General features: G+C 45.3%; 1 protein-coding gene across 1 annotated transcript in view; it reads left to right on the plus strand.

Annotated features, from left to right (window-relative positions):
- The first annotated feature begins 3410 nt into the window (after positions 1 to 3410).
- FAT2 (FAT atypical cadherin 2) overlaps positions 3411 to 14110 on the plus strand; it is a 45909-nt gene continuing 35209 nt past the window's right edge. Inside the window, exons 1-2 of the mRNA XM_065644058.1 lie at positions 3411 to 6675; positions 7122 to 7436. Of these exons, the coding sequence (XP_065500130.1) occupies positions 3411 to 6675; positions 7122 to 7436 (3580 nt within the window). The remainder of the gene's footprint in view (positions 6676 to 7121; positions 7437 to 14110) is intronic.

Below are 14110 nucleotides of genomic sequence, written 5' to 3' on the forward strand. Positions count from 1 at the left end.
CTGCCTTCCTCTGGGATTTTAAGTGCTAGTAAATTGATTTTATGCCATTTTCACATTATACACAGCTTTCCCGTCCACACTATGAGAGTCACAGAATCCTACTTCATTTCTGCTAGTTCGTTACTGACACCTTCCAAGGGTAGTTCCAACAGGGCTTTCCCTGGAGCTGACCCAAGGCAATAGTTAACCAGATTTGCCCTCTCTTCAGAGCACTGTGCCCCATTTTTCTGTTGAGCTTCAGTGTGGCCTTTGGAAATGCCCTAGTCCCCCTTCTGGATAAATTTGCATTGTGAATGTGATGTAAATGATCCCAGAAATGGGAGAGAGAGCAAGGGCTGCACATTTATCTCCTGGAAGATCTATTCCTCTTCAAATTACATTAAAACCATGCTGGAGAAAGAGAAACAAGACATCAGTGTGTCATTGTTTCCCAATGCAACCAACTAAACAAGAAACTCCAGGCTACAAGTAGTACATGATGGTTTCCAGTCAGGGCTAGGGAAGTTGTGAGCTTTCCTGGAAGACCCAGGATGCTCAACTGGAACAGGCCAACTCTTGAAGGACACCAATGTCACCAACCGTCTCCATCTCATTCTTTTACCAAAGGATAAACCAAGAGGGCAAACATGGGCTTGTGTGGAACTGCATGAACAGTGATAGGATTCCCCAGAAATATTGGGATAGAAATGGTCCAAGGAGATGTACATGCAGTAATAAAGGTGATGAAACAGCATGTCTCAGAGCACAGGCAGCTGCTGTCAGGGGACATGATGGGCTCTCTGTGCCAATGTTGGGGCTTTGCATATGTGTCCTGCCACAAAGAAAAACTATTAGACTTCAAAAGCTGATAGTGATGCCTCCTAGAAAATTCTCCCTAAGTTCTGGCTGTGCCTTTCAATGTTTCAGATCCATCTCCAGAGGAAATGAGGCTTCTGCCTCACGCCCCATGTGCGTAGCTGCTCTCCAGCCCTCATAATAACTGCTGAAGCCATCGATTGTGTTCAGCCCAGCTTGTAATTGAGAGCAAAGCTCTCAGAAATATGAGGTCATGACAGGTTTTGCAAAATAATTAGCTGGACAGAGGAGTAAAATGCTGCTAATGCCCCCTCAGAGGAAAAAACACCAACCTAAGTATAGCCCTTCTTAGATGTCAGGAAACCTACAGGCAAGAGTGAGGTTACGGACATTCCAAGAGAGGTTCAGAAGAAAGTTTGTGTCTTGTTAAATGCAAGAAAACCCAATCCTTGCTCAAGGTTATCCTCCCATATTGAATTGCTGGTGCCCGAGACGGCATGTGCTCTAGCTCCAGCTTTTCTTGTGGTTGTGGAGTTCATAACATCTCTGCCTTGTGGGTTCTCTGATGTCTTATAAGAGATGAGTTCACATTGCCATTTCAGTACAATTCAATTAAGAAGTCAATTAGCCCAGATACAAAGCAATCAACTTCATTAATTCTGCTGTTCACGGAACAGCACTCTTTTTTCTTGGTGTTGTATTCTGCTGTCTTATTCTACTCTGAATTGTATGTGACTTTTCCTGCTCTACAGTCCTAGCAGACACACGCGCACACAGCATGCATACATCTTCTTTCCAGGTTCAGCAGTTTAAAATGTTGGACGGGAGCAGCTCTAGGCAAGTCCCTACATGCTGCAAAACTCTTAGGCGCTGTTAAGTAACACGCAGAGCTTTTAAGAACATGGTTTTCATCTTCTCAGGAGGAACCACATGCCTTTCTGGATCACCTGCCCCTGTCCTCCAAGATTTTCTTTCATTTGCTGTGCATTTGGGACTATGTTGTATTTCCTATAAATGAAACAATACAATCAAAAATTTAGTCTGAATTTTGTCAGTTGTGGTAGATCCAAATTGTGTTAACATTCTGCAAATTCTGATAGTTTCACTTCCTAGTGACATAGGCTGCAATTCAGCTTCAGAGCATTTGTTTCAAAAATAAATAACCACAGCATGAAGACTGCTGGATGATTGGCATCTATTTACTAAGGAAAAAGGATTTGAAGGAAGTATCAAATTTACAGTTTTATATTCATCAGTAATTAGCTATCTCAGTGAGAGAATGTGACACATATTGTTAGCTAGGCTTCAATAATTTGTTCCTAACATTCAATTTGACTTATAAATTTAACTAGTTCTGGCTTTTAAAGAGATAAGTCTTGAAAAAAGTGTCTGGAAAAACAAGTCTTCCCTGTTTAAATTAGGAATGTGCCAAATGACTGGCAGGTACTTGATATATAATTTAAATTTAAAAGAGGAAGAAACAGTTCTAGATAAAGATCTCCTGGGATATCTAAGGGAAATATATGCACCTATATTTAGCTTATCCTTGGTTTCAACCCCTAAATGCACACACAGCAGCACACACTTTGCTTTTGAAAAGAACAGGCCTTGATCCTTTAACAGGCTCCACAAAGCTCACTAATAAAGTTACATCCTTGTTAATCACATATGTGCTCTCCTGTTGCTTCTTTGGTACACCATGTTCACAGACATAAATCATGGAGCCACAGATGTTCAGGAGTCATTAGAGAAGGAAGTTGGTGGCGGGTGGTCATGGACGGCAGATCCTCCGCAGGAATCCTGACCCTGGGGCTTTGCCGTGAGAAGGGAGGAACCGGAGAGATTGCTCAACAGCTGAGGGTGACATGGTCAAAGTGTCTTGCTAGAAATCTGCCCTTTCAAGCAACACAGAGGAGGCAGACAGGGTCAGAACTGTGAATTATAAGAACTTTGCAGTAACTGAGATACAACTTGACGAGGACCTGAGCTAACGCTGTTGAAAATGCCGTATTGTAGAGCTGGTCATTCAGAAGGAATTTGCACAATGTAAGAGGGTGTCTGTGCTGGGGAAGGAGAACAGATTGCTGTAGGAAGAGGAGAGGAAAGCGAAGACAAGCCATGGGGAGAGACATGAAGTCATGCTTTGTATATTGACTCTTGAAAATATTTTGCAAGAACTTGTATGGAGAGAGAAGATGGAGAAGGGAGAATGGAGAAACAAAACAGAAGTGGGGTTTGGATTGAGAGTGGAGAGTTCAAATATGTTGTTTGACTAGGGAAAAGGTAGAAATGGAGGGAGAGATTGTTCATAGAATAGGAAGTCAGCCTGATCAGAGCATTTTACACGGCTTTTCATGTTTTGCCCTCTACAAGGGCAAAAACTGAAGGAGAGAAAGTGAACAGATCTGAGCCAGCATGGGGATGTGGAGGACAGGTCTCTCCCTGGGACAGAAGGAAGAAGAGCTCAGCTTAAACCACATTAGCAAAGCCTGGGGTAGGGAGAGGAGGGAGGTGAGGCTGAGGCCACAGGGACTTTTTCTCTAACACACTAACCTTAATAAAAATGACCAATGTTCTTCCTTTGACACCTGCAGGACCCAGGGAGACACCACACCATGGAAGTCACTATCAGGAGGCACTTCCTGAGTGTTGCTGTTTTCCTGATGAGCTGTGTGGTCCATAAGGCGAGCTGCGAGAAAGGCAACACTTCCCCTCTGCACTTCACCCACTTCTTCTACAATGCCACCATCTATGAGAACTCAGCCCCCAAGACCTATGTGGAGAGCTACGTCAAAATGGGTATTTACAAGACAGACCCTGAGTGGGACATCAGGTACAGAATAGCCTCTGGAGACAACACCGGTCTTTTTAAAACAGAGGAGCATGTAATCGGGGATTTCTGCTTCTTGAGAATAAGAACCAGGAGCAGCAACACAGCACTTTTAAACCGGGAGGTCAAAGACAGTTATATGTTAATAATCAAGGCCACAGAAAGCACCTTTGCCTATGAAGCCTGGGCCAAAGTCTTGATCCACATTCTGGACAGAAATGACTTGAAACCTCTCTTTTCACCCCCCTCCTACAAAGTGTCCATCAGAGAAGACACACCTCTGAAAACAGTGGTCTGCACGCTCAGCGCCACTGATGCTGATGCTGGCCAGAACGCCGAGTTCTACTATGCCCTCAACACCAAGTCCGACCTCTTCACCGTCCACCCCACCACGGGAGCGGTTATGACCACAGGCAGGCTGAACAGCACCCACCGAGGCAGACATCACCTGCAGGTTTTGGCTGTGGACAGAATGAGAAAGATCACGGAGGGGAACGGCTTTGGAAACTTGGCTAGTCTCATCATCCAGGTGGAGCCATCTGCCAGGAAACCCCCCTCTATCTCCTCAGTAAAGGTGACACCACCTGACTCAGATGAAGACTTTCTCTACGCAACTTTCTCTGTAGAAAGTGGTGACTCAGAAGCAGGGATAGATTCTGTTGACTTTGTGGATGGAGATCCAGGAAGACATTTCAAAGCCATCAAATCCTACTTTGGGAGCACCAAGTTCATGATTGTGTCAACCAAAGAGATCAACTGGCTGCTTTACCCATTTGGTTTCAACCTCAGTCTGCAAGCCAAGGACAAGAGCAAGCCACCACTCTTCTCTCCCATTAGAGTTATCCATATACCTCCCTCCAGGTATGTCTCTGCCAGGTTTGAGAAAGAAGTATATCGGGTCCAGCTGAGTGAATTTTCCCCAGCTGGAAGCCAAGTTGTTATGGTGAGGATCACACCAGTCTTCCCAAATTTTAAATATATTTTGAGACCTACTCCTGACAGCACAAGCTTTAAGATCAATCCTCACACTGGACTAATAACTACAGCCAGAGCAATGGACTTCCGTGAGCAGTCTCATTTTGTACTTGAAGTTACAACCATTAACAGTCACACATCCACAACTGTCCACATTGACATCATTGATTGCAACAATCACGCTCCAAGTTTTAGTCAGTCTTCATATCACGGAGCCTTTGATGAAAATGTTCCTCCTGGTACCAGTGTCTTAACGGTACGGGCTACAGATGAAGATGAAGGAGACAATGGTTTTGTCACCTACACCATAGCCAACCAGAAATCGGTTCCCTTTGCCATTGACCCCTATTCTGGCATCATTTCCACCTCCAAGTCAATGGACTATGAGTTGATGCAGAGATGGTATCATCTGCGAGTATGGGCATCAGATTGGGGCTCACCCTTCCGCCATGAAACAGAGGTGTATGTCTCCCTCATGCTGGGCAATGTCAACGACAATGCTCCTGTGTTTGAGAAGGCAAGCTGCAGCGGCACCATCCCACGGGACTTTCCGGTTGGGAACCCTGTGGCCACAGTCTCTGCAATTGACAGTGATGAGCTGCAGCATATCAAATATGAAATCAAGTCTGGCAATGAGTTACGGCATTTTGAACTGAATCCCATCTCTGGAGTAATATCACTTAGAATATCTTTGCGAGATCTTCCTTCTGAACAGCCACTTTTCTACTCTTTGAAAATAACTGCGACAGATGGGGAGAACTATGCTTTGCCAACATCTGTAAATATCAGTGTGGTCGGCCAAGGTCTCCCCGTCAAAATGCAGTGTGAGGAAACAGGAGTCTTGAAACAACTGACAGAAACCATCATACATTCCATTGAGTCTCAGTCTCAAGGCCACGGGCAGGATGATGAAACATCTCTGAACTTGCACCTTATAAACCATAATGCTCCAAAGTTTGATGACAGCTTTCCACGATCTATTGATATCATAGAGACTGTTCCCATCAACTCAACTATTGCTGACCTTTCAGCTATTGATCCTGATACTGGTTTTAATGGAAAATTGGTCTATGTGATCTCAGATGGAAATGACGACAGCTGCTTTACCATTGACCTGGAACTGGGTCTCCTTCAAGTCCTTTCTCCTCTAGATCATGAACGAACCAGCTTCTACATTCTTAACATTACTGTGTACGACCTTGGCACACCACAAAAATCATCTTGGAAACTGTTGGCTGTGAACGTGTTGGATACCAATGATAACACTCCTAAATTCCCGCAAGGTGCCTACTGGGTGGCAATACCAGAACACGTAGCAACAGGGACAACAATAGCGCAACTGAAAGCAGAAGATGCTGATACAGATGACAATGGGAGAGTAAAATATTCTCTCCTAACCCCCACTGATAAGTTTGCCATTAACAGTGTCACTGGAGAAGTGACAGTTACAGGTGCCCTGGATAGAGAATTGTGGCCTTACTATGTCCTGAAAATAGAAGCTAGGGACCAGCCCAAAACAGGCTACCAGCTGTTCTCCGTTACAGATCTCACGGTGACTCTGGAGGATGTAAATGACAACACCCCGCAATGCCTCCCAGCCCTCAACAGTGTGAAGGTCCCTGAGGACCTGCCCGTGGGAACCATTCTCCTGTTTCTTGAGGTTTTTGATCCAGACGCTGGCTCTGGGGGTGAGGTGAGGTACAGCCTCATTAGTGACGAGGAGATGATGTTTCACATGGATAAGCTGACTGGGGCACTCCGGTTGGAAAAGGAGCTGGACTATGAAAAGAAGGACTCTTACAATCTAACCGTGCAGGTCAGTGATGGTGGGAAGCCCTTCTCTCGCTCTTCCCTCTGCCACCTGGAAGTCAACATCCTTGATGTCAACGAGAACTTGCATCCACCACGCTTTGCCTCCTTTGTCTTCAAAGGCTGGGTGCAGGAGAACAGCCCTGAGGGTACATCAGTGATGATGGTCACAGCAAAAGATATCGATAAGGGGAAAGATGGAGAGGTTCAATATTTCTTCCGAGAGGGCACTGGCCTGTCCGTCTTCAGCATCGAAACGGACACAGGTAATGACAGTTTAGTTTAATGGTGTACCATAAAAACTTAAACTACATGCTGTGTTTGGCCTGACTTTTTGACCCAATAGGACATTTCTATATTCTCTCTATTTACAAAGTTCTATGCATTCAAATCTTTCTTGCTTGTGCAGGGATGTACAATGTGCATCCCTGTATGTGGAGAGAAACAAGCAGGGTTTGTCTCCTTAAAATAATGGAAAATCAATGTCTGTCCTTCCCCAAAATACTGAAGTCTTCCCTTTCACTTGTGTACCAAATTACTTTCAGCACAAGCAAGCCCTTACCTTCCACACAATCTCACAAGGTTGATGCCAGAGTTTACATCTGCAGCAAAAACCAAGCAGCAGACCAAAGACACAGACTGGTCTGGCATCAAGGACAAAGTGGTCTAAGTTCCTTAAATCCCTCACAAGCACTTTCTGTCATTCTTCTAGGCACCATCCGGACCATAGGACCACTCGACCGAGAAGGAACGTCTCACTACTGGCTGACAGTGCTAGCTCTTGACCTGGGAACAATTCCTCTCTCTTCTGTGACTGAAATTTATATTGAAGTCACCGATACCAATGACAACCCACCTCAGATGTCCCGACCTGTCTTCTACGCCTCTGTGATGGAGAATTCCCCACCAAACACATCTGTCCTTCAGCTTGATGCCTTAGATCCAGACTCTAGCTCAGAGGGAAAACTGACTTTTCACATCCTAACTGGAAATCCTCAAGGACTCTTCACCATTAACCTCATTACAGGTAAGACTGACCCAACTCAGCATCTGTTTTTGAGGCTTCCAAGTGCCCAGAGGATGTTACATATTCAATATAAACAGCCCACGCAGCTGCTTTTGTCACACCTTCTTTCTGCAGCAAAAGTCCAAGTCTCCAAATACACTGTGTGGGTAGGCTAAGGATCGAAACCCTCAACCTGAAGGCTGCTATTTGCATCCAGATGGCTCTTAGAATGACACAAACGTGCTACTTTCAAAGCCCTAAACTGAACCAAGCATTTGCTTTTAATCTTCCCCCTTACAAACAACTGCTCTATTACACAGCCTGAGCCAGGAAACACCCTTCTGGAGGTGACTGTTCCTGGGACAGACCAAGGCAGGATTAATAAAAATGAATCCCACTGCATTTAAAGGCTCCACCCATTCTCCAGCGCTATTAATGCAATAAGTGTAGTACCGCCTCTTCTGCCATCTTCCTAGACTGTATCTTTCATCTGAGGATTAATTACCAGATCTTTCAGAGCCATCAAAAACCCGCTGATGTTTTGTGTAAACAGCTTCCTCGAACTATCCCAGCAGAGCTGACATTGGGCCAGTCTGGCAACGAAAGCTGTGCCGAGCCCGGCACTCCATCGGCTCCTGGGAGAAGAGGGGAGGGAGGGCACAGAGCCTGGGTATGGGAGAGGATTAATTGCATGACTTTGATCTCCCACGGATGATAAAAGCAGTTCACCTACTGCAGCAGGATAGAAGCCTGCTCTCAGATGAGAAAGGAGCTGGATGTATTGAAAAAGGCTAGTGCAGCTCTTGATTGCGTGTTACCTGTGGTGTAATGGCCCTCTGGCAGTCCCCTCCCACAGGCCAGGAGGGGGATGTTCAGGAAGAAACTGTTATGCTGAAACACTGAAATCCTTCTGGTGTCTCTACGTGGCACCCTATAGATACACCTGGAGATGTCAGGTAACTCTGACCATGGCCACCTCCAGCTGTAGCTACATCTACTGTCAGAAGCTTTTAGCCAGGTCAGGGTATTGCTCTGCATCCAACTTCCCCACATAGTCCAAACTATGCACAACTTAGCCACACGAATGCTGGGTTCCACGGAGAGGTGCCTTCAGAGGCCCTCTGTTAGAAGACTAATGCCTTTTTGATGGGAGGTGGACCAGAAACGGCTACCAGGACACCAGGCTAGCAACCCTTGTGCTGAGCTCAGCTTGCACCCGCACGCATCCTGAAGGAAATTCAGCCTTCTCTGTGCTGCAGGCAGCAGGCAAAACCTTCACCCCAGTGTGAGTGCAGCCCTGCAAAGCCATGCTCCAAGGATGTCATGTTTTCGGTAAAACGAGAGACACTGGCAAAGTCTGAATGTTGGCTAATGAGACACCTCACCTTTAAGCCAATCCTTTAATTCCCATCTTAGACAAAAATTGCTCTCTCGGCTATGAGTCACCTCCTATCCATCTCTTTCTACAGTCAGGTAATTTGCATGTGAAGAGTGAGAAGTTTGTCAGTCCTGTAAGAAACCCGTGAGCTGATCTTATCTCTTGGACAGTTGCTGGAGGTCCCTTCTTTAAACTCTGAGCTTGGAGGTTACTTAAGGACGTGCTTCCAAGCTTGATGAGGATTCAGTTGTCCGTTGTTTTACTTGCATATCACTTAAAAGAACAAATAATTACCTGCAAACATTGGCATAAGCTGAGCAGTTTATAACCTCATGCTTACAGTATCTAAAGAGAAGGCATCTGCTACTATTGGCAGTAAGACTATCACAGCTCATCTAAATTTCAGGGTTGTAGAAAGCTTATTTGAAATGCTGTGATATTCTTCTTTTGCAGACAACGGCATGCTAGTTTTCCTGTTAAGTAGAATAAAAACATAATCTTTGACCTCAGCCTGGAAATGCAGCATTGGAAGGTGAACTGCTGGTCTTTCTTCCTGGTCATTCACATCAGTGCAAGGTTGTATTAAAATAAAAGTTATCCCAGTGCAGTGCAAAACAAATGACTTACATTTCAATAGGAGAAGAGATAAAACACTGCAAGTATCTGAGCACTACAGTGCTACTAGACCACTGATGTTTAGTCTGGGTTTTTAGTTAGGACGTGTTCTTTGTTTTTCAAATGCAATAAATGCATTTCTTCTTTCACTACCTAGAGTAAATGATCACAAAAAGACCCAGAAACATTTCAGTTCTTGAAATGCCAGTGATCTATATGATTCAGATTGCCTATACTCTTTCTGTGCTCAATCCTGGATCCTATGACAGCAAAAGAGTTTAAGCAGGCAGAGCTGCTTATCTGTGATTAAGCTGAATCTCTGTTACATTATTCAATTATAAACACTGAAGTTTCAAGTGGAAACCACAGAGGCTGCTGCTCTTAGTCACACGATTTGAGCAAAGGGCAGTATAATTTGCACGTCAGGAGCTCCTCTAGCACCTGGATCACAAGGGAGGCTCCTACATGTGGAGAAGACTGTGATCGAGACCACTCTTCTTCTATATCACACACCGTCATCAAAGGACAAATAGGTCACATTGGCACTGAAAGAAGCCAGAGCATGAGAGGGCTAGAGATCAGCGGGGTCTCTCCTGGGCAGGGCACTGCTGGTAGGAGTCCCTTGGCAGAGGGAGAGCAGGAGGAAGCTTGTTCTCATCCTATGCACTAATAGGAATTAAAGTCCTGATTTACGGTTACAAACAGGCACGTCTACACTGAGAAAAACCCTACAGAATAGCCCTGGATTATTCAGGGCACGATGCCATACTATTGCAAGTAACCTACTTCTGATTCTGTGGCGGGCTTGTTCTGTGTTTGATCCAGTATCTCAACACGAGGGTGGGTTGGCTAGTGGAGACATACCCAGCAAGGCCCCTTGACTTCTCATGAGGCCTTGAAAGGCAGCAGGAATGGCTGTGATAGCTGTCCCTTGGGAGGGCTTGGCACCTCCAGCATCCCTGAACTACCACAGAAGGGCTCTAAGCTCTCCCAGCTCTCAGTTCCCTAAAGAGGGTGGAGAAAAAGAGAGGGAAAATAAATGAAAGGCTAATGAGAAGAGGGAATAAAACTGCACAGTGAGATGAAAGCTTTCTGCCATCGGTGATGGAATCTCTCCAGCCCAGCCTGGCAGCTGGTGCAGAGCAGTGTTTGTGGGAGACAGAGAGATAGATAGATACATGGAGAGATAGTAGAGTTTGAGGTATTCTTTCACTGGAAACGTTTTCAGCTTGTTATGTGTAGGGTTTGCAGTCCCTGATGTGAAGTGAGATCCAGTCTGGACAGGACCAGGAGGAATTGGGAGGCTGTGGCAGGAAGAGTCAGGATGAAGCCATTCATCCTGCCAAAAGGCTTTTTGGAGAATCCTTTTACCTTGGACTATTCATCTCCAGCTCTTATCTAGTGCTTGTTCTTTTGGCGCTTCTCCAGCTGTGTCAGTGTCCACGGGCTTCCCCGGGATGCCTGTGGTTCCCTGCATATCTACATGGAAAGACAGACACAGCCTGCTCTTTTGATCTGAGGGATGGTTGCACTGCTGCTCCCCGAGACAACGTACCACCAGCTCCAGCTCAGCATGGAGTAGTGCAAAGAAGAGTCAGAGCAAGAGGGGAGGTGGTAGGAGGAGAAAAAAAAAAAAAAAAGAAAGAAAGTAAAAAGGAAGCAACAGTGGGACAACAGAAAGAGGACTTCAGAAGAACAACCTCTTCTCAGGCTCTTTTGAAAGCCCCAGTGCCTGCAAACCTGATTCTGGCTATTTTAACTATCTTAGATTTTCCTCCCTGCAGCAAGGGCAGGGGGCCAGCAACCTCCACCCCAGCCCTGCTCTTGCCAGCAGAAGTTATTATTATTTTTTGTTCCCTGACAACAATGCACTGTTAATTTTGCAGCTCCTGTTCCAACACGACTAGCTTTCCTCTCTCCCCTTTCCAGGCAGCAAGCGGGAGAATTACAGACAATCCTTTCCCATTGTTGTTTGTAGATAGGCTGCAAGAGTAGAGCTTGTGCCCTTCTGTGTGCAAATAAGAGAAAGGATCATTTCTAGACCTTCAGGTGAATGCAGAGAGCTTGGCTAATCAGCCAAGTGCAATCAGGACCATTGATAGTTTTGTTCAGTCTCCATAGGGCTCAGCAGGAAACTTCAGGGCCGCTCTTCACTCACACAGATAAAAGACACCCACTTGATTGCAAGTCCTGTGGGATGGGCTGGCTGGTGTTTTCCAGAGAGGCAGGGACTGCACTGGTAACTCACACACGTTCACATGCACACACAAAACATTCTCATTAAAAACTAAATGCACACTTCCCAGGTCCTTGTAGAGGGTCGCAGAAAGAAACAAGGAACTGTTTCCCTAGGCCACAAAAGCTGATGGCAGTTCCCCTTTAATAACAGTTTCCACTTCCATTTTAGCCCTCTGGCTTCAGAGGGTGTATAACCAAGTAGCAACAAATAAAAATATGCATTAATTCCAGCTGGCTTCTCTCGAGCACCATGTGCAACTCCCGTCTCCTTGTCTCTGGGTTCTCAGCCGCCGTGTGAACACTGCTGGCAGTTCGTGCATCTTGGCAGCCACACAGCACCACGGCTCCGTACGGGAGTTAGAGTGATTAACTGTTAACCACAAGAGCTTTCTGATCTCAAGGCAGAGTGGTAACTGGTTCTGGAGAGGGAATCCAGGAGCCACAATTGAGCACAGGGTAAGGGACAGAGGGAGTTTGCCTGGGGTCAGGAGGACAAGCCAACCCTTTGACTTGTGACTCAACGGATAAGAAGATAAACCCCAAAATGCCATCCATTAAGATGCCCAGCTGGGATACAGTACAGGTCTGAGAGTGAGAGTAGAGTCAGCTCTTACTGCCCAGGAGATCTGAGCATCTTCAGTGGCACAGACATTCAAGATAACCATTAAGTTCTAGTTCATCTGCCTTCACCACAGTCCTTCTTCTCCAGCTCTAGAAAGCTCAGCTATGATCCTGTTTTCTTTAATTTTTATCATTAGGTCATGAAAGAATTTCAGGGTGTGGCCAGGCAAATCTAAATAACCACTTTAGAGTGGTTTGAGTTACCTTCCATCAGCTGGCATGCACCAACTAAGTGCAAACAAGGTATTAGTCTGTTGCAACTGAATTTTGCAATCTGATAGACTAGAAATATCCCCAGTGTGCACACAGGTATTGGGTGGCTCCATTGCCTATAGCTACTTATGTGTCCTATGGGCTGGTTAGGCCAAAATTATGAGCCATTCCCTGAGGTAGCTGGAGTTTTAGGATTTGCTCCCTTGTCCTATCCAGCCTATTGGTCCCCATTAAGTGAGCATTTCCAGGCGTATTGAGAGTTTTGCTACTATAGAAGCCCTACAGCCTCCCACGAGCCCGCGAGGTATTCAGAAGCTCCTCAGCCAGTAAGCTCTTAGGCCAGTGCTGGGGCTTCTTCATCAAGATGTGAAAAGGAAGATTAGGGAGAAAAAAAATATCCATGACATACATCCAGAGTCTTTCAAATTATCTTGTCATAATACATGGAGCGATGATTTATGATTGTAAAGGCATCAAATAAATGTTTAGTGCAGCAGCCGGTGCCAAATACGAATAATCCCAGAGAACAAGTGGAAACAGTTAACAATAGTCTTGTTCCAAGCAGCTGCTCCTCACTCCCCGCTTCAGCTCCCTGGTGTTTCCTGCAGCCATTTCAAATTTTCTCCTGCCTATCATGCTTAGGCAGCAATACACAAAAGTATGATACAACTGAAAACAATACTATTAATTAAAACTTTTTGGCTTAGGACGAGAAACGAGAGTTGAGATGGGTTCGCGCAACTCTGACTCACGAGTCTTTCGGGATGCACAAGTGCACATGCTCACGCCACTGCAAATGCGCCCTGCCTCCCACACAAAGCATTTCCCAGAGCAGCATGAGCCTGTATCCCTGCTTGTGGTGGTCAGGAAAATTCACCCTGCCTTTCGTTTGTACAAGGAAGCTGCACTTGTCTTCATAAGGGATAAACACCATGACAACGGCAAACACCAGGAGATACGGGAACTAACACAAACGCTCACAGGTGTCAGACTTGATGACTGGCAGAAAATCATGTATTATATATACAGTTTCCATCATCTGTAAAGCACTTGTGAAAATGGTCTAGAGCTGCTTTTCTCCAAAGGTGTAGAATCAAGGCACTTGATAAGGACTATTATCAAACCAGATGCAGAAACACGAGCCTCAACTCTGTCCTTTACACATCTACTCATTTTAGTCATTGACAAGCCAAAACCAGGCAATTATGATGACTTTGTTTAAACTCTAGCTTATTACAGCCACAATCCTCCCTCCTGCATCCAATCTATTCCCTGTGGCTAAACTAGTGTGTATTTTTTAGAAATCCCTCAAATCTTGCCATTGCTATTGGATTCAACCTGTCTCTCAGCAAGGTTTAAATAATATACCAACATTATTATCAACTATACCTCATTTTTAGCCTGAATGCATTTATTCCAGTGGTAGAATAGAGCGTATTTCCCAAGACAGAAGACAAAGCTTTTGTCAGAACACTGTAAATTACAAAAAGCAAGGTTCAACAGAGGGAAAATAAGAGTTGAGACTTGTAAAGAGGCCAAACTTGTGCCAGCACATGCAGAGCGTTACTTAGAGGCATAAGAAAAGTTTTGTTTTCGTGGTCCTGCAGCCTTTCTCACCGAAAGCCTCACC

The sequence above is a fragment of the Caloenas nicobarica genome, chromosome 13 (genome assembly GCF_036013445.1).
Source record: "Caloenas nicobarica isolate bCalNic1 chromosome 13, bCalNic1.hap1, whole genome shotgun sequence".
NCBI classification, from domain to species: domain Eukaryota; kingdom Metazoa; phylum Chordata; class Aves; order Columbiformes; family Columbidae; genus Caloenas; species Caloenas nicobarica.